Source organism: Drosophila guanche, unplaced genomic scaffold, assembly GCF_900245975.1.
Source record: "Drosophila guanche unplaced genomic scaffold, DGUA_6, whole genome shotgun sequence".
Classification (NCBI taxonomy): Eukaryota; Metazoa; Arthropoda; class Insecta; order Diptera; family Drosophilidae; genus Drosophila; species Drosophila guanche.
The window spans coordinates 403155-423768 of record NW_022995743.1 but is presented as its reverse complement, the minus strand read 5'-3'; the positions used below and the strand labels follow the sequence as shown (position 1 = coordinate 423768).

General features: G+C 48.0%; 1 protein-coding gene across 8 annotated transcripts; it reads left to right on the top strand.

Moving 5' to 3' along the window:
- The first annotated feature begins 285 nt into the window (after positions 1–285).
- LOC117592035 (protein enabled) lies at positions 286–20320 on the top strand. Of its 8 annotated transcripts, XM_034285503.1 has the most exons (11): positions 286–419; positions 932–1114; positions 9787–10005; positions 16351–16672; positions 16714–16967; positions 17168–17450; positions 17644–18366; positions 18448–18606; positions 18673–18885; positions 18959–19076; positions 19139–20320. In XM_034285503.1, the coding sequence occupies exons 3-11, from the start codon at positions 10001–10003 to the stop codon at positions 19165–19167; spliced, it is 2106 nt and encodes a 701-aa protein (XP_034141394.1). In that variant the 5' UTR covers positions 286–419; positions 932–1114; positions 9787–10000; the 3' UTR covers positions 19168–20320. The 8 variants fall into 8 exon arrangements, with proteins under 8 accessions (XP_034141394.1, XP_034141393.1, XP_034141388.1 ...); XM_034285502.1 differs by lacking the exon at positions 9787–10005; XM_034285497.1 differs by lacking the exons at positions 286–419; positions 932–1114; positions 9787–10005 and adding an exon at positions 13226–13953 and having other exon boundaries at positions 17180–17450.
- Positions 20321–20614: the final 294 nt, after the last annotated feature.

Here is a 20614-nt window from a genome sequence, read left to right as displayed (position 1 = left end):
TCTAATATTTTCAAAATAAAAGTATGCTACCGCCTAACTCGTACATCTATCGCATAAAAGTACCGATATTTTCATGAAGCTACTCTGTTCAGCAAAATCATGCACTTAAGGCCTTAAGGACCAGGAACAACCGAAAAATAGTTTAAATATACTCCAAATTCAGAAAAGATGGTTAAATAATAATATATCCAACAAAAATAATACTAATTTTCAGCTGTCTAAAAAATATCACCTACACCATTAATATATTGTCAACCACAAACGTATATCGATGTATCATATTCCACATCCCTATCACAATTCCTCGGGCCGCCGCGAAAGAAACAACAATTTTTTCCGGATTGAAAATTGAAAATTGAAAAGGCTGCCTCAAATTTAATGTTATCGCAGAAACATGTCATTTCAACAATTGATTAGCTGTGAGTGTGACAAAAAGAGAAGAGCGTGTCGAGTGTGACAGGGGGAAAAAAATGTGGTTGCGTTACCAGTGAATAAAAGAGTTCGATTTTAGCGGTAAACTCCGAGGCGTCGCTCCACCAAAACATCCTCCTCGCAAAAAGGCGCATACCACCAACGGCAGTGGCGTATTAGTGTGTGTGTGCTGTTGGTGCTCTCCAGCAGAGTTAATATTATTATGCAGAATTACAACTCTCCGTGCTAAAAAGTTATAAATATACCCAAAACTAAACTCCATTTCGCGTCCTGCCCAGCGTTCGTGTAAAAGAGAGGGCAGAAAAAAAATTCGTGTCTCTACTCCTTGAAAGGGAGTTTGCTATCGCTGTCGCCGCCGCCGCTGCTGCTTCTCTTTCTCTCTCTCTTTGTCGGGTTTGTGTGTTTGCTTTTGTGCGTGTGTGTGAGTGTGTGTGCTGGGGAGTTGTGAACCAAAGAAACGTAATTTAATTAAAATTAAACATTTCCTTAATTACCACAGAGAGTGTAAAAATCAAGATTCCCTGTCAAGCAGAGACGCATTTCTCTTTCTTGTGGGTGGAGAGTGGCCGAGCCAGCGATTTACATTTAAAGTGAGAGAGGGTGAGACGACGAGGCCGAGCAGACGCCGCCGTGCACCAATACCAACGCATTTTCGCTTTGGATACGGAACCAAAATGTTGTGGTAAGTTTTCTTTTTGCAACATTTATTTATAACTCTACAGCTCTTTTTATGCTATACTCTCCTCTCCTATGAGCCAATCCACGCCAAAACGACACTCCACTTTCTGCGCATGTTTTGTTTTACTATTTTCCCTTCCTCTTTGCGCCTATGACTTCCGCTTTTTGCTCCAGCGGCGACAGCAGTGGCGGCTACTGCTGATACATCTTTCGTTGCGCTGCCCTGCTCCCTTTTCTGGTTCTTCCTCTTCTTCTTCCCATACAAACACGCCCTTTTTTGCGCACCTCGCATGCGTCTGTGTGTTTGTGTGTATGAGTGCATAGAGTGCAGTTTCTAGTCAAATAATTTATGCCTTTCTCTTGCATTTCCCTAAATTTAAAGTTTTGCAAATTAGTGAAATGTTTGGTATTTACACAGTTCAGTTTCAGTTCCGTCTGCTGTCAGCTTGGCTTCGAACAGCTGTCGTTCTGCTGCCCGTCACAAAACCTGTTTTCCTTCCCCTTTTGTTTAGGGCGGCCAGAGGAGCTGTGCTTTAATTGTTTCTCATGTTACTCTTCCTTCTAGCCCTCTCTCTTTAGCTTTTCGGTGTTGTTATTCTTCCTCTTCTTGTTGCCTCGGCTCTAGCCTCTAGCGGCTGCTGATTCTTCTCCTTCTTCCACAGTTCTGCCGCAAAAACAAACAAAAACCTGCCAATTCAGTTAAGAGAGCAGCAGCAACAGAGAGAGAGAGAAAGAGAGTGTGCCAGAGGGCGGGACGGGGCACAGAGCGCACGATGCGCAGCATGTGCGGGTGGGGCAGCCTCGTTTTCTTCCTCTTTTATGTTTGTTCGAACTTTAATGTATGCCTAGGCCCCAGCCTCAGCTTCAGCACCAAAAAGCTGCTTCCTTGTACCGTTGCCACAGCCGCTGGTGCATTGACATTTAAATGTTGCAACAGCAACGATTCCAGCCAAGGCCTAAGCCCATGAAATGGCAGCCATTTCCATGACTCATTTCTTCTTTAATTTTTTGTTCGCTTTTTGCTGGCAAATGAGGCAGGCCAAAGACCCGACACACATACAAACAATCGTGGATATTGGGCCAAAACAAAAACCCGTTCAGAAATAGACGAAAAATCCGAGTTACAATCGAAATGGACAACGGGCCGAACGATGAACGCTACAAAATTTGCATTCTTTGTGTCTCTTCTTCGCCTGCCATACTGCAGCTACCTACTTCCCCACCACCTTCTGGTCGGTTGCCTAGTGGCTGACTACGTCTGGCGTTTCCGCGGGCCAAACCAGGCACATAATCTGCCACATGGTTGCATGCAACGAGCATTTCGTAATTGTACCATTAGAACAGGGGAAAACAGAGAGAGAGACCGAATGAGAGCCAGCCGGAAAATGTCGGTAGCCATTTCATGGGTGTGACGACACAGTTATTTAAACACCGTTAGCCCAGTTCCAGCTGCAGGTCCCCTGCCATCACCTTCACCATTTTCCTCTCGCTCCCACCAACAGCTGCAATTGGGGACATCTCAAGATAAGATAAAAACAAAGCAAAGCAAAACCAAAACCATAAACACACATGTCCCTCTCCCACTCCTGTCTTCACCCCCTCAGCCGCTTTATGATTCGTTTTCGTTAATAGCAAACACACAAATTTGTTGCTCCATTTCCATTTCATTCCATTTTATCAGCCAGAGAAAGAGAGAGAGAGAGAGAGAGACGGTAGATAGGACACCGTATTCCCTCCATCCCCTCCTCGGTGTTGTTGTTTACATTATGCATTTGGCAGTTTTACGATGACTACATTTAGAAAGGGGGTACGCAGGAATCCGGAGGTGGTTTAAAAAATTCCAGGTATTTTTCGTTGATGCAAACAAAATAGGGGGGAAAAAATTCGAAAATGTGAATCATAAACCTGCCCCGTCACTCCGTCTGTGACTAACGAGAGTGTCGCAGCAGACAGCTCTGGCACGTTGTTGCTGCAGAGACAAAAGCCGATGGGAAGGAGAGAGATGGAGAGAAACGTAGAGACTGGTCTTGTCAATGCATTGAACTCTGAACTCGAGATGCTGGCCCGACAGTCGAGAGCCGCCCCCACCCACATGGATGATGCCACACACAAAATCCAATTAACATTTCCGCATTGTGGCTGGCTATCCACTTCCTCCCACATTGGTAGTCCAACAACAACAAGTCAAATCCAAGCCCTGCTCCAATCCAAATCATTCCGTTCCAATTCCAACAGCTTTGTTTCTCCGATTTTAGTGTGACATATGGAGATGCGGGACAATCATGGGGGAATGGAAATCTTGAGACATTCACTCTCTGTCGCTCCGATACCGCTAGCTTCCTACCTACTTCAGAGCGAAGAAATGGATCCCCTGATGATGGCACACTTCTGCGGCCTAATGGTTCCATTCCTTCCACACTGCACCAACAACAGCATTGCCATCTTTCGATAAATATTTCTATTAAAAATTTGTGGTATGTGCGTCGACCCCTGCATAATTCATGATCCACACACAGTCCGGATCGGCAATCGGATGTGAGTGTGGGACGTGATTGGGTTTACTCATTAGACGCCAGAAGCCCATTCTCCTGCAATCCATTCTCCCCTACTAATTAATATCTTTTCTTTCACTTCTTCGTTCGTTGATTCAATAATTTGTTATTGTTTATCTTTCTGGAAGGAAGAGCCCAAGCTTCCTCTGCCTCTGCTCGGTTCTGCCTCAATTGAGGAAATTATTCGATTTTATTCTACATATTCCAACTGAGAATCGGCGAAAAGTCTCTGAGATATGAGTCACAGCGAGCGTGGCGTGTGCGAGCAGGTTGCGGGAATAGATAAAACGATTCACCTTATCGCAGATGGAAGTTTATCATTCCGCTTCTATATGCAGCGACGTGTCAAGCGCCAATTAACTAATAGTTCATAGAGGGAGGCAGAGGAAGACAGAGAGTGGGGCCAGACAAGTCTCTTCAAGTCTCTCATAAGCTCACTCTGATCCCTGGGCTACTCTGAGGGTACTATTTCTTCGAGCAGCTTCCTCCGCCTGAGTCAACTCAGATTTAACATGAACATTCAATTGTTCTGTTGTGTGGTTGTGCATATGTATATGATGATAATACGAGAAATACATACATACATACATATTCATCTACATATGTATTTCCATATATACCGCATAAATTGCAGATACAACTAAGACGCAAACAACTGCACAGATAAGCAGAACTGGTGGCAGAAATGAAATTTTGCTTAAGTGGGCAACATTTGAGGCGTTTCGGTGGCATTGTCTTGACGCGGAGCTGGCTTTTCCTCCACAAGTTGAGCAGAGCGGCGCGCAATAGAAAATAGACACTATGTAGAGTAGAAAGGGAAGCCAGAATGCAGGCCATAATATGTAAGAGAAGAGCAAATGCGCAGGCCTGTATCTACTGGATCTAAGATCTCTCACAAATTTCAGATCTCTCAAGTTTCGGACTCTCCAGCGGGGTCTCCACTGTACTTGGCCATGGGCAGCGCGTCATACTCAACCAAGTTGTTGGCTTGGTAATTGCTCTGGCGTTTAACCATTTTTTACGGCCTAGATATTCTCTTCAACAAACAAAGACGAAAACAGAAACGCTGGAAACACGGAGCTAGCCCACCACCACGACCCCACCCTCTCCTTCTTCTTCTGAATTATCCTACTTTTAGTGTGCGCTTCTTACCACTTCACGGTCTAACGCTTGGCTTGGCTTTGAGGAGGAGTTTTATACCCGTCCCGTTCCGTCTCCGTACCACCGACAGATGCAGTGCCTTAGATATCCGGAGCCATATAATTCGCCAGAGTTGCAGATTAATTGAAAAAAATGCTGATGTCTGCAGCTAATTTAGGATTATCTTATAGTCTTCAGAGAGTAGGGGAGAACCCCTGTCTTGCCATTTCCCAGTAGGGCCCATATTTGGCCAAAAGCATTCCATTTAACCCATAAACAAATAGGTAGTGTAGTATTTTTAGCCTCTATTCTGGGAATCGAATACAAAATTGAACAAAACAAGAAGTTTTGGCTGTTCTTTTTGGCTTTCAAGGTAAATAATGATGTGAAAATTGATCGTGAAAATGTGCTGAGTGGATGAACGTTGGATCTTTGGATCGAAGTGATATCGAAATTCGTGGAAGGGTTGGGAAATGTGGCAAGTTCTCTTGTTCGGCGGTTTTTGGGCGGGCAGAATCTTTGACATGGAAACCTCGATCCGAGTCTGATAAAACGCTTCCACTATTGTCTGGAGACCTCGCAGCGAAGGCTTCTCCCTGTGTCCGGGAAAGAACTCTTGACTGAGATTAGAGATTAAACTTGGCACTGGGGATGGACTGCGACTGGAAGTTTCACTAGATATATGAAATACGAATCCGAATTGCGACAGTTAGCCGAGATTCCCGTCGAAGCTGATTGCAGAGTCAAACCAGCTACCCTCTCTCTCTCTCTCTCTCTCTCTTTCCAGCCGTCGCACTTTGCTCAATGGAATTGCAAGCACTTGAAGTGCTTCCGGTTGCGGAAGGGAGGGGAGGGAGAGGACGGAGCTCCGGTCTGAAGTTTCCAACACCAGAAAACAGAAACAACAAAATGGAATGGAATTTCCTTTTGTTTTTAGCTAAAAGCTTCCACAAAACTTACTTTTTGTTTTTCCTACAGTTTCAAGCTTGTTTTTCCTGGAAACGTAGAACTGGGTAGAGACAGGGAGAGGGAGAGGAGAGACTTGCAGTTGCTGAAGGTCCCCACAGGTGGCGCTGTGTTCCATGCAATCGCTCTCTCACTCTCTTCAGGCAATACTCTTCTTCCCTTTTTAAATCTTTCCTGCATTGCATCCAAGGAATTTCCCATGGGAGGTAAGGCACACCCGTTATGTTTGGCTGCTCTTTTGTACTGGCACTTACCCTGTCGTGCAATATACCTTGCATTGGACCTGTTCTCTCTTGTTGGTTCTCCGCCTACTTCGTTCTCGCTCAATTGCTGTGACTTGTAACTGCATCTGCCCCCTTGCGCCCTGTGTCAAGGGGCGCTCTCCTCTCCTCCCCTTAGATTATATTATGATTATGATATTTTTATGACGCTCCTCACTTGAACTTTGTGTCGCTCGCTTCATCGGATTGGAGGCGGGGGCCGTTGCATTGTCACAGGGTAAACCCTCTGTCAGTGCCCCTTCCCTGGTCCAGCTTTGTGCAAGTGACAGTGTAATAATTTAATAGAGTTCTTCGCCTTCTGTAGTGGGAAATGTTTAACATTCTGTTCTGCTGGTGCTGTCTGATCTGGTCTCGCTTTTTTATCGGTCCGTAGAGGAACCTACAATACAAATACAAAGAATACTCGTGGAACTCCCGTCCCGCCACTGCCACTCAGAACAGCCGCAATTACAATTGAAACATTATTCAATAATTATCGGCATTTCTTCCACTCCGTAAAGGCAAGAAACACGAAAGATACGATGGAAGTGGGATGGACTGATGGAAGAAAAGAAACAAAGATTTGCCGCGCTCCATTAAATGTACGCGTTGTCAGTCACTGAAGCGAGACAGCGACAGCAACAACAATAATATCAAAATAATGTTTTCCAAATATGTAGACAACACTTACCCATCCGCCACACCACCCGCCCCACCACCCTCCATCCGTTCCAAGAAATGTCCGACACGAATCAGAGTGGAAGAGTATCGACTCCAGAGATCGGGACGATCGGTTAACTAGGGTAAATTACTTTGTCGGGGCCTGGTCTGATGCCCATCCACGCCCACAATCGAAAGTCAGCAACCCACAAAATGTTAAAGCAGCTTTGGCAAATGAATATCGTGTAGACACTTTTTCTAATTTGTATGTGTACATATTTATGTACGAACATATACTCTGCCAAAGGAAAAGAAGCCAAAACGATAAGAATATCATCATCATCATCATCATTGTGGAGACGATGATGATTTGCCGCTTGGTCAGTTCTGTTCTCCGATATGCCTGGGAGTTTTGTTGCCTCGCACTGGCATTCAGGTCAACGGGAACAGCTCCCCGTCCATGCAGCAAACACCCATTGCCATCCCATCTATGCCCCACATCTCATCCATCCGTCCATTTATTCATCCCATCGATCGATTATCGCATGTTCTCTTGCCAAATCGATCAATTAGATATTTTTCCAGTCGCATTCGGGAGACTTCTGACGTCCCGCGAAGTACTTGTCCGACCCAAATACGCAGCCAAATTAAGGCATAATTCGACGGGGCCAGCACGTGCAACCGTCCGAGTCCAAGTCCCACTCCCATTACCGGAGTACCAGTTCCAGGTGAGAGACAAACGCATGGCCCCAAAACCAGTTACCAGCACCTCCATTGGGACTCGCCTGGGGGCCAAACACAACAGAGCAGCTAAGAGTGGCGCAGGGGTGACGACTCCCGAGCACACAACAGAAATTACCGCATAAAGCGAGTGCCAAGACAAATGGAATGGGAGGGGATAACAGCAACAGAAGTCTAAAGGCGGCCGGACTTAATGAGGGTTTGTTGGGACTTTTATGAGGCGCAACTGGCAAATGGAGCTTTAGGAGGAGCCATGGTACTGCAAGAGTTTTGACGATACTGATTCGACTCACCGGAAAGGCATTTCCATCCCGTGACTAGGACAAAACGGTTATGCTTCCCTGACAAATTGTTGGAATCACGCGAATCAGAGGAGTGGTGTAGTGTGGTGTGGCTTGGAGTGGAGTGTAGTGTAGTGAATCTCGGGGGTGAGTCAATTCCTAACCCACTGCCTGACATCATCGGGAGCGCAGGGAAATTATAGGGAAAACTTTGCGTACCGCAAGGTATCCCGAAGTGTACGGTTCCGAGTGGAGATATATTGGAACTTCTGCAACCCTTGCGGCGGTCTCGCTTGTGCCGTCAGTTCCGGGCTAAATGTCGCAATATGAACTTGCATTTTGTCATTTTTGCACCCCAATAGATCCCTGATCCTTAACAGAGTAACTTCTCCCCCGCGACACAGAAATACAGAGGGAGAGAGACTCTTATCCAGAGGGGTAGTTGTCCCAAACCACCCCCTCTTTCTCGCTTTCTCTCTATCTATGTTCACCCTCTTGGGAGAGTGCAAAATATTTCACTTGTTTTTAATTTTCTCTCTTTCCTGCGCTGTGTGGATTCTTTTCAAGTGTATTTTTTGGTAATTGGCCAACCCTGTCGATGGAAGATGCTTGGAGGAGGAGGAAGCGGTACATGTGCGTCCCCCCAGACAGTCCTTCAATTGCTCTTGGCTGCAGGAGGATTTGTTTGTTTGCCCAACAGACGGAATATGCGAAAATGAACTCGTAAAATGTTATCCCATTAGCAGGGACACCCTCGACTGTCGACCTTCCCTAAGATATTTCCCATTTCCAATTAACGATGGTCGTGCAACCCTCTCAGTGGGACTGACACTGCGACTTCATCCCGCTGGCATTGCCCAATGCAAGACGTTGCAATGTTGCGCCAACACTACTTCCGGCTCTAAAAAATGTTAGCAAGTGCGTACAGGCAGAGGGTTTTCTTTTTGAGCGGAACTATGACGTAAGAGAGGAATGGTGCAACGACTGGGGAAAACTAGGTCAACATTCTTAGGAGAAAAGATGAAGCTGAAACTGGTGCTACCGCGGGGCGTGGTCGTCGGGTAGGCTACACAGGAGGCTGCTTCGAGGCTCACCTAGATCTTCTCTAGAGCTCTGACCTGATTCTCTTCTTCCCTCTTGTCCCATGTGTCTCTACGTTTGTCATGTAAATTGTCTACTTTTTTCCGTGTTCTTCATTCTGTGGTCTTTAGTATGGAACCATCTTTTGTCACTGCCCCAAAAGAAAGAAAAAGTAAAAATCCCCCCAGTCCCCGAGGGTGGTTGGGGAAAGTAGTAATTGTTAGTAGCATAGGAAGAAAGGGATTCTCGTGATGGTTCTATTCCAAAGTTAATTGTTCCGCGTCTCGGGTTCGCGGGGTCTTCGGTTCTCCGGTCATTCTGCTTTCGATTCGCTGATTATCAATTCAGAGTCGAAGCTTTCACTGCTGCTTCCACGATGATGGTTAATTGATGATCCAGTGACGCCTAGCAGTAGTTTTCAAGGTTCCAATCCATTGATTTATCGGTGGAAGATACTCGTTGTGGTCCCACACAGAGTGGTCAGAGCCAAAGGGGATTGAAGTTTATTAGATTCTCAGAGAGTTTGTTGACCTCTCCATCGACCTCTCTCTCTCTCTCTCTCTCTTGACAAGCCCCACAGAAATTGGTTTGCTCATTACGCAAAATGCCTCATAAAAATTGTATGTGCTACATACATATGTATGTATGTAAGTCTGTATGTACATATGTAAGTGTGCGATGTGTGGCCAAAACGATTTGGCCAATATCAATTCATATCCATCCGAACAGAAAGAGAAAAAATAGAGTGCTGGCTGCGGTTGAACAGTTCCGTCTGGAACGGCCATTTTGCCAACCCTCGCTTGCCTGCTCTTTTTATGTCCTCACTAACGGAAATTGGCAAACATTTTGCGTGCTGTGTGTGTGTAAGGCGGGGTGTAGCATGATTTTTCCGTTTGGATAAACGTATCTACTGGATACGTGTGCCTGCAGTAGTTGATTTATGAGACGACACTCGATTGCCACTGTATCCTCTCCGATACTTCCTCTCTTCCGCAGATCTCAGTGCTCCAGAGCAGAAGACAGCCGCACGAGGAACCTACACTCCAGTTAGAGGAAAGAGAAAAGGAACAGTGCAACGTGGACCGGGATCTGGGAAGAACTCTTTACCCTACCTTTACCGAGAGAGAGAGAGAGAGAGAGAGAGAGAGAGAGCAACTACTAGAACGTCGGCCACAGGCACAAGCACTGCCACAGAAGAAACCAAATTGAAATGACGTAAGTTTACATTCCCCAGACTTTGGCAATCAATAGATACTTTTTATACCCCCATTCATTTAGAGTATCTGCCAGACACATAGACACATAGATATGCATGTATATTCATTCACGTCAATCGCCCGTGAAGGACATTTCAATTATGAATCCCATTCAAATTGAGTTCAATTCACAGATTCCTCCTCCGTCTCCAGATTGATTTTCCACCACTTTCCACCTTTACTCAAACTGAGTTTCAGTGCCAGAAAATCGTATATAGAATGGAGAGTCTTCCACGCAATTTGTGGGTCAACTTTCAACATTTTTTTGCCTCATTTGCCCCAGACTTTATGCGAAAGCCCCACCCAGGGGAGAGGGGCTGTGGGTGGACTCCTTCCTTGTATTTTTTTATATTTTATTAATCCCCATAATTTGTTTGTTTGGTCTAACGCGGGGTGCGGCTTTCCATTTGACTTCCCGTTTGGGGAGTTCTCTCATCCGATCCGATGTCTGTTTGCACAGTCAGGGCCAAACCAGCCCCCAACCCCGACCGCCAGGCCACTCCATCCCCGTCCCCCCTGTTCGTCATAAGTGAATTGTGAATAAGCAAAAACGCAGCCAGTTTGCGTTTTATTTTTTGGGCGTGTCATCATTTTGATGTCTCCAAGGAAATCCGGCCCTCGCTTTAAACTTAATTTCAGCTTTCTCTCAGGGGCTGCTTTATTCCTCGTATTCCGTAGTCCGTTTATGGTCTCTCGTATTTCGCTCAGAATTGTGCATGTGGATCCCAGTTCCAGTTCCAATTGCGCCGCTCGATGGGTAACATTTGTCCCACGGACCACGGATCGGAGCTGCTCGGAGAAGGTTCATCACGGTACTCGTAAACTGAGTGGGGGATAGATCTGGCGCCAGTTCCAAGTGCTGTGTTGGGATTTAGACTCCCCTCTAATTGCCAAATCATTAATTGGAGTCTCTTATCGAGTGCATTAATCGAATGGTTTCGAGTGCGGTGGCAAAGAACTTCTGTAACTCTGGGGAGGAGCCAAAAACAATAGTTTGAATGTTCCTCTTACTCCTCCTACTTTCGACAAACGAAACGCATCTCGCGGTCTACTATTTGTGTTGACTTCTTTCACCGTGAGCACTCAAAGGACAAGAGATTGATTGTAGCTTCAAGCCCACGGATGGGCCTAGACTTGAGCGTTGAGGATAACTGCAGAGGAGTGCGAAGATTCTAGTCGATTCCAATTAGCTGGCTGCAGCACAGAATCACTCATCTATTCATGCTTCCATCTATCCATTCAACCAACCGCTCATTACCTGTGACCCAAATCCCAATCTCTTGTCGACGGATGGATTATTATGATGGAGCTGCAGGAGTGACTGCCAGCAGGCCCTCCTTCGTGTCGTGTTTATCGCGCAGTGATATTCGATATTGATTCCGAGACGGGTTCCCTCTGGTGCTCCCCCTCTGGTCTGAATGTTTGCCCTAAGTAAACTGTTTCCATCTCCTGACTGACTCCCTGCCCTGCTCCCTGCAACTCCGCCTGGCAACCTACTTTCTGTGATTGCTCACATGTGGGGCCTTTTGTTTGGTTTGTCGGAGTCTGCCTGCGGGTCCGCCGTCTGTCTACCCCGACCTCCCATATGAATACCGCCAGACACAACCAATGGAAATGGTATTACCAAAAATCAATCAGAAACACGAGTGGGGACGTTTGTGAGACTCTTTGTACCCGGCAAAACTTTTATACCCAATACTTAGTCAGTATACGTAAATAGACTCGGCTATTGATGCTGAACAAGAATATACTGGGGTCGGAATCGTTTCCTTGTGTGCGTTACGCTCATTGCTCCGACCATAAATACAGTATACCCTATTTACTCAACGAGTACCGGGTATAAAATATTTTGTTGCAAATCATTTAAGCCATGGCACAAGCTTAGGCCTAGACCACCTTACTCTCAGGAGCACCAAAGCGGAGTGGTGCGGAAAGGAGTAGACGACCACTCTGACAATGCCATTAAAGCTAGACGATAATCGGCTGCCTCGAATCAGGGCAGCAACAGAAACAGCAACAGCAACAACAACTCAGAATGGGCCACAGTAATGTTAATTGGAAATTACGTTTAAGAACTGAGAAGTTGAGGGGCAAAAAGCCGAAACTCTGAAACAAATCTGAAGCTTAAGACCTCTCCAGAGCATACAGAGAGCTTCAAACCGACCAAGTCGCGAGATTTACAATTATATATGAATTTTTCATAGCATGCCACAAGCTGTGCACCGCTCTGGCCCCCCTTCCGTCCACCGCTCTTCGCTATCCGCCGCCAAAGAACAGTTGAGAAAGGAACATGAAGCGTGAGAAGGGAAGGAGAGGAAGGAGGAGAAGAAAAAATTACTTGTAATAGTCACTCGAGGGGGAAATATAAATTATTGAGCTTGTTTCTTAAGTAATTATCGCTCTGACGGACGAACGAATCCGACAACTGACTAACTGAACGAATGACTAACTGACTGACTGTAAGACTTGACTGACTGACGGTCATGAGACATTGTCGCTGTCTAAACAAAAGGTTGCCAGCAGAGTCTGCCGCTGCCCTCAGGGTCTACTCTGGGCAATCTTTTTCCTGAGCGCAATTTGTATACCCTTTCGAAATGCATGTATAGGGAATATGAGAATAGGCTCAAACTTCCCATCACAGGAATTCCCCTCTCGATCTGTTGAAGTTCTTCTGGATATCTTCTAGGTTCAAGTGCCAGAGACATTTGTGGAATCTGCCCCTGGGAATGAAAAACTCGGATGAAGCCCGTGAGGCCTGGGTGCGGTAACTCTTGGCTAAGCGATCTGCTCCACTACCTGCCCAAGTCTCTGGGTCGGTTCTCATTAACTAACATCTCATCATTTCTCATTATTTTATTGACTTTGAAGAGTAACTATTTGCCTTTGAGACGGTTTCAAAGTGCTCAAACATCGCCATCGCAGCGATCCACTGACGAGAGCGATCGTTATTTCTCTCCATCCCTGATCTCACTTCTGCTCTCTTACTCTTTTGCTCTCTATGTTGGTTGGCCATTGGCTTTGCGAGAGAGTGAGAGTGAGACTCGTCGTCGGGGAAGAGAGTCGTCTTGGCCTCGACTGCGAGCTTCCAGCTGCGAGCTGCGAGTCGAATGCCAGAGCCGTTTCGTTTCGTTTCGTTTCGAGCCGCAGTTCAATCTCCATCGCGGTTTCAGTTGAATCGGACGTGGCAGTGGAGCAGAGACCGACCCCCAGTAAATCCAAGATCCAAGAGATCAGAGTGGGAAGAGGCAGCGGAGTCTAGACAAACATAAATTGGATATATCTGATATCTTTGATAGCTGCTGTGATCGTTGAACGTCGGTCGTCGGTCGTTGGTTTCCGAGTGTTTTTCTGTGTTTGTGTGTGTGTGGGATCGTGGGATCCCAGCTGTGTGCGTGCCTGCCGCCTCTGCAAATATTGGCCAACAGTTAATGGCCATGAAGAAACTCTATGCCAAGACCTCGTTCAGCAGCAAGAAACCCAATGCCGTGGTGGCCTCCTCGGGCCCCATCCTGGCCTACCACCAGTCGTCCGGCCCCGCTGGCGGCATGTGTGAGTTCCAGGCAACGAAAGGTGTGCCCGTGCCGGCTCCAGGGGCTACCACACATCCCGCCGCGGAGGTGATCCGTCGCAGTCAGAGCCTGCACCGCATCAAGGGCCAGGGATTGTCCGAGTACTACAGCATCGAGGAGCTGCAGGACCTGGATCTGCTCGACTACCGCCACCCCATGTATCACCACTACCAGCAGCAGCAGCAGCAGCAGCAGCAGGATATGTTCATGCGCCAGCGGTCGGTCTACCACGAGCATGATCAGCTCATTCTTCAGCTGCCCAAGGTCGCCAGTGGCAATGCTCCAATCTACGAGGCTCCCCAACAGCCGCACCAACGATCCGTCCAGGATCAGACGTTGTATGTACAACCATCATCTGGCACAGTTCCAGCACACACGTTAGCCAGTCCATGCACATCAACATCAACATCCAATTCCACCTCTGGATCCAGTGCTTCATCCTCCTCCTCGTCGTCGGTTATTTTATCCACTCTACGCAAGTGCGTTTCCCCCTCTAACCCAACGACCTCTAACCCGCCGGCTGCTGCTGCCTTCTGCCCCACTTATTCATCGAGTGGCGCCACTTCCTCCTCCTCCTGCATTTCCACTTCCACGTCCACTTCCTGCTCCTACCCTTCTAAAGCTGGCCCATCGAGACTTGGCTGTTCCATGTCGTTCTCAATTAGAAGAGTCCCATCATCATCATCATCATCAACACAGCAGCAACAGCAGCAGCAGCATCATCCATACAAACAGCATCTCTATAGCAACATACATCATTATCTGCAACAACAACAACAAAAACACAACAACATGCAACACAACATACAACAAAAGCTACAGAATCAGAATCAGCAACGAATCCTCCCTCAGCGTCGTCATAATTCGGTCAAAGATAAATCCATTGGGGCCATGACAACAATTTTTGCGTATGTTTTTGAGCCCCGATTGCAATCAACAGAACTCACTACTACGTACTAAACTTTCCCCTCTTTTCTGTCTGTCTGGCTTGCCCTTTGGCCAACGTCCTTGGCGCTTTGGGTGTTGCATGGGTGGGGTGGGGTTGTTTCTCTGTCACGTACCAGCATATGGCATTGGCAATGGATGAAAGAATTCGTCATCTCAGCTTCGTTCTTCATTCCGTTGATCAGTGAGAAATCAAATAAGTCGCTTTTACTGCTACATACACGTCACTCTGCCCCCACCTCAATCCCACAGTGGCCCCCACCTAATCATAATTATAATTATAATTTAACGCCAATTAAGCTGGAAACCGCTTTCGTGTGTGCACCGCAGAAGCACACAACGAATCTGCATGCAGCTTAACGCACGAATAAGTACCCCGCCGAGCCCAATTTCTCCTGCCTCCCATTAAACGCACGCCCGCTGCACCTCTCACAGAGAGCAGTTCAGTGTACAGCAGCTTCAAGCATCTGCCACAGCTCTCTCAGCTCCCAACTTTGGGCCCCTGAGATCTCTAGAGCTGCAGAGCCACATGCTCATTTGTTTGCCAATTTTCGTTTTCTAGGATTACTCACAAACAACGGCCAGGTGCCTGGTGCCAGGGGTGCAAGGGGTGCCAGGGGAATCACTAGCTTCACTTCACTTTCGTTGGAACGTTGCAACGAATTCGAACCAAATCGAAGCCCCAGACCCAGCCCCGCCCGCCACTCGCTGTAGTCGTTATATAAGGCTACGGACTGTGGGTCTGCAGCACAGCTGTGGCCAGAGCTCGGGTTCGCATAGAGATTTATGTCCGTCCGTCTGGCTGTTCCGTCTGCGGACTCCATTTAAGTGCAAAACAACTCTCGGCTTTTGGCTTGGACCCGGTCTCGCGAGTCTCATGCTGAGAGTCAGACTCGGTGTCAGAGTCAAAGCTAGAGAATTCTGCACACTCGACTCGTTTTGTGGTCGTTTCTGTTGCTGTTTCTGCTGCTGCTGCTGCTGCTGCTGCTGTCATTATCTCTTTCCCCCACTAACACACAACTCGAAGCGGTGCAGGACAGCAACAACAAACAAAAACAGGCAGAACCGAGTTGCGGGGCAAGTCAACAACTCGTCATCGCCTTTGCATTTTTCCAATGAAGGCGTTCGTTCATTTGCTGTTTTGCTGTTTGCCTGCCCCATGTTTGCTCAAGTACCCGACCCGCTCCGATCCCCTTTCCGCTTTTAATTGTCAACTGAAGAGAAGAGCAGAGGAAAAAATGCTAAAGCTTGAGCAGCAGAGCAACATCAGAGCAGCAGCATATTAGAACTTTCAATAGAATCATTTAATCGTTTCGTGTGACTTGAGCCTCGAGACTGAGAATCGAGACGGAAGACTCGACTGTAGACTGTAGACTGCAGACTGCAGACTGCAGACTGAAAGACTGCTGCATGACAGGTGTGTGAGCAATTCCCTTCAACGGCAAAGAAATGCGTTGCACTTCCTGTGTTCTCCAGTTCTCCAGGCTGTTGGGAAGAGAATATATAGTTAGATCAAAGCACTCTGGATGAGGAGTCGTGTGAAAAGTGTGTAGTTTGGAGCGAAACGGATCCACAGAAGAAGCTCTAATGACAATCCATTTCTTGGAACTGTCTCTGGATATCCATCGAGGCATTCATTTAGTAATTGTTATTGCTATTGATTCCAGATCTCTTGGAAATCTGTTCCTTTCATCTTATTTATGCTACATCCCTCATTAATTGAATATGAATGATACTTCCCCACCATTCTCCTCTCTAATCCACTCTGTTTGGTTCTCTTTTGATTGCAGTGAGCAGAGCATTATCGGGGCACGCGCCTCTGTGATGGTCTACGACGACAACCAGAAGAAGTGGGTGCCCTCGGGTAGCTCGTCGGGACTGAGCAAGGTGCAGATCTACCACCACCAGCAGAACAACACGTTCCGGGTGGTGGGACGGAAGCTGCAGGACCACGAGGTGGTGATCAACTGCTCGATCCTGAAGGGGCTGAAGTACAACCAGGCCACGGCCACGTTTCATCAGTGGCGCGACTCCAAGTTTGTCTACGGCCTGAACTTCTCCAGCCAGAATGATGCAGAGAATTTCGCTAGGGCCATGATGCACGCGTTGGAGGTAAGTGCCGCCACTCGGGCCGCTTCCTCATCCATCTCTAGTCCGTCTCTCAATCGCTGCAGGTGCTCAGCGGCCGGGTGGCCAACAACCCAGGCGGACAGCCCACCAACGGCAACGGTTACGAGGAGGACATGGGCTACCGCACCATGACCAGCGAGGACGCGGCCATTCTCCGACAGAACAACGGCATTGCCGGCCACATCACGCCCTCGGCCCAGACGCCCACATCGCAGACCAACCAGAACAACATTCCCCAGAGTCCGCCGACGCCCCAGGGTCATCATCGCACTAGCAGGTGGGAACCATCACACATCCATTCATCCATCCACAGCGTTCCACAATCGATGGCCCGCATCGGGGATATGTGCATACATACATCATCTCTTTGATTCCTCAGTCAATCGCGCACTCATTAATGCATACTCTCACTCTCTCATCCTACTGCTCATTCCTCATCCTTGCATGCGATCCTCCGCTGAACTTTGCTCACTAAAGGAATTCCCTTAGCGCACCGCCGGCCCCCCAGCCGCAGCAGCAGCAGCAGCAGCAGCAGATGGCCCCACCGGGTCCCCATTACGGACCACCAACCGGCAACGGACCCACTCCCAACGGCCTCCCGGCGCAGGTGAACCCACAGATCCCCCCGGCCCCTGGCCAGGCTCTGCAGCAGCCGCAGACCCAACAACAGCAACAGCAGCCGTACCAGCAGCAGCCGCAGCAACCCCTCTACGCCGCCCAGCAGCAGCAGATGGTCCAGGCGGGCTATCCGCCCGCTCAGGTATGTCCAGACCATGTCCCTGCCAGTTCCCACATACAGATTCCTCATTTCGCTGCCACGTTTGTCTTTCTGTTTCATTTCATCCGCAAATTCGCAATTGGCTTGATCCACCCCTTTTGATCCACCTGAACCGCACCATCTGAACCCACCACCAATGCTCCACTGCTAAAATGCTCCAATGAACCACAAGCAGTACCAGCAACCGCACTATGTGCTCTCCAATTCTAATCCCAATCTCAATATGCATCAATACCCGACACAGCCACCACAGCAAACGTTGCCACAGCAGCAGCAGCAGCAGCAGCCCCAGCCGCCGCACCAAAACGGGGGCGGACCAATCTACGTGGTCTCGCAGCCCGGCCACGGACACGGTCACATCCCAAGCTCGGCCAGCGCCAACAGCGTCGTCTACGCCAGCCAGCAGCAGATGGTCCAGCAGCAACAGCCGCCACAGGCGCCGGCAATGCCCGGACCTGGCTACGGTCCGCCCCAGGCACACCCACAACCGCCGCCGCAGCAGCAGCAACAGGCGGAGAATCCGTATGGCCAGGTGCCAATACCGCCGCCTATGAATCCGTCACAAAGTCAGACCCCTCTGAACCGCATGAGCAGCCAGGGCGGAGGTCAGCCCGCTGCTCCAGCCCCGCCTCCGCCGCCGCCCACCTTCGGTGGAGCTCCACCAGCGCCTCCACAGATGTTTAACGGAGCCCCGCCTCCGCCACAGCCGCCAGCTCCACCGGCGCCGCCAGCCATGGGCGGTCCACCAGCTCCGGGAGTCTCCGGTGGTCCGGGTGCCCCTCCTCCACCGCCACCGCCCCCGGGAATGGGCGGAGCGCTCAAAAAGGATGACCCCCAAGCAGATCTCATGGGCTCGCTGGCCTCCCAACTGCAGCAGTTCAAGCTCAAAAAGAATAAGGTAAGTAGAGGAGGACTCATCCGGCATTGTCAGACCCGATCCTAATTCGTTATATTTCCCTTATCCGTTCTCCGTTCATAGTCCACCACTTCCGCTCCGGAGAACAGTGGCAGCAGCACCTCGAGTGGAGGCAGCGGAAACTATGGCACAATCGGACGCAGCTCCAATGGCATGGCCTCCATGATGGACGAGATGGCCAAGACGCTGGCGCGGCGTCGTGCCCAGGCCGAGAAGAAGGAGGTGAGCGTCCTCAAGTGTTTTACTGGCGTTTCTTTGATGCTCAATTTTCGTTCGTTTCGATTTTAGCCCGATCCTGAACCCGAGGTGAAGCAGCGTCCGTGGGAAAAGTCCAACACGCTTCCCCACAAGCTGGGTGGCGGCGCCGGAAGCGGTTCTGGGACGAACGGTCCCAACGGCAGCTCTGGCGGAGCAGGCAGCAACACAACGAACAGCGGCGGGGAATCGCCGCGGCCAATGCGAAAGCGCTTCGGCAGTGCCAGCGAGGAGACCATTCTGAAGGTGAGAGATTGGATTTTTGTCTTGACAAGGATGTCTTCGTCATAGGATGCTAATTTTTGTTGTTTTCTGACAGGTGAACGGCGATGGCCTGTCCCTGGCACTGTCCAACGGCGACTTGGACACACTGAAGGCTGAAATAGTGCGCGAGATGCGCCTGGAGATCCAAAAGGTCAAGAATGAGATCATAGATGGTGGGTATTTAAGCCTTTTCAGATCTGCGAATGGTAACCACTAATACTTGTGTTTCTTGCAGCTATCAAATCGGAGTTTAATCGCAGATAGATCAACACATCAATAAATGCATTACCCAGACCACTCCGGATGGTCCAAACCAAAGGAGCAGCAGCAAGCGGAGCAGGAGAGTGAGAAGGAGCATGCTTCAATGTGGCATTTAAGACCTTACAATGCACTTGTGCACAATCGAGTGGGGTAAAGGCATGCAAAAATACGTACACGGAAAAGATACATACGAGTAGATATGTATAAAGCATATGCTTTAGGTTATATGTAGGGTTACATAAACACACACAAACGCAGAATAGGAGGAGGAACTTTAGTCAAAGTAATTATATTTTAGTGGAAACTGCTTACTGACCTTATGTTATGCCTACATCTATATTCAGCGATCCTAAGTATGTAATTAACTCTATTATTGTACATTAATTTGCATAAGTCTAAACCAATTTTAGTGTGAGAACAAGAATTATTTCGTTTATCCTCTACTCTCCTCTCCCCTCCCCTTCCAATCCCTCGCTCCCACTAGGCGGATTCCTTTTAGTTTGTCCTCTGTCCCCTTCCCTACCTACCAAATGTCTTTGAGCAACTTTTGTAATATATGCCACACTTATGTATACCGAATACACAATCGAATACCCCATATGCATGCGTACATATAGAAGGACACACTCTCATATATACATAACTTTATATAGTATATGGGAATACTCATTAACGAACCCCAAAAGAAATTAAGTATTACGATTCGAGGCGAGGCGAAACAACACAATTCCACATATGTCATCCATCTATCTATCGATCGATCTATCTCTCTATCTCTCATATTCCCAATCTTTGTCTCCCAATCTGCGGATAAACAAGAGAAGACTTTTCATGCATTTCCCATCCGGACAAACCGAAACCAATTTCCTAAGCACACGATCTCATACTAACGCAATTTAAGCAACATCAGAACAAGAACCAACCAGCAAGTCTTCAGCAAAAAACAGAAACATCAACAGTTCAAAGCGGAATTGAGTGCGGTGTTCAGGACTCTGACTCTCGAGCAACTTAGCGTTAGATATACAAGTAAACATGCATAGCCCCTGCAATCTAAGCTATCTATACGATCTATACAGCGAAATTAGAAAGCTAAATTAACAATTGACTGCTGCGTATTATACATAAATATAAATATATATGTATACCGATATATATATATATATATATATATATATACATCTATATAAAGAAAAGCCACTAAATATTGTACACTCCTCCCCAGATTTGGCGGTGGGCGAGCGCCTTCCCGCCCGATCCTGAACATATGAGTACCGATTTCAACTTCCATATACATACGACTAAGACTAAATAGTGAAATTATTGAATGAACGTAAATATCGATAATGCGGCTGACGACGAGGGGGTCTGGCCTGGCGATGAGGCAGAGGCGGAGGAGGAGCAGGAGAGTTTAGTTCTTAAGGCATACAAAAGTGAAATTGTTTATTAAGTG

Bases quoted from the DNA above. Each gene is read 5' to 3' on its own strand.
- LOC117592035 (XM_034285496.1), top strand. From the start codon at position 13,475: ATGGCCATGAAGAAACTCTATGCCAAGACCTCGTTCAGCAGCAAGAAA. The intron at 16,673-16,713 runs GTAAGTGCCGCC...ATCCATCTCTAG, and splicing joins CCATGATGCACGCGTTGGAG to TCCGTCTCTCAATCGCTGCA. The intron at 18,367-18,447 runs GTAAGTAGAGGA...CTCCGTTCATAG, and splicing joins TCAAGCTCAAAAAGAATAAG to TCCACCACTTCCGCTCCGGA.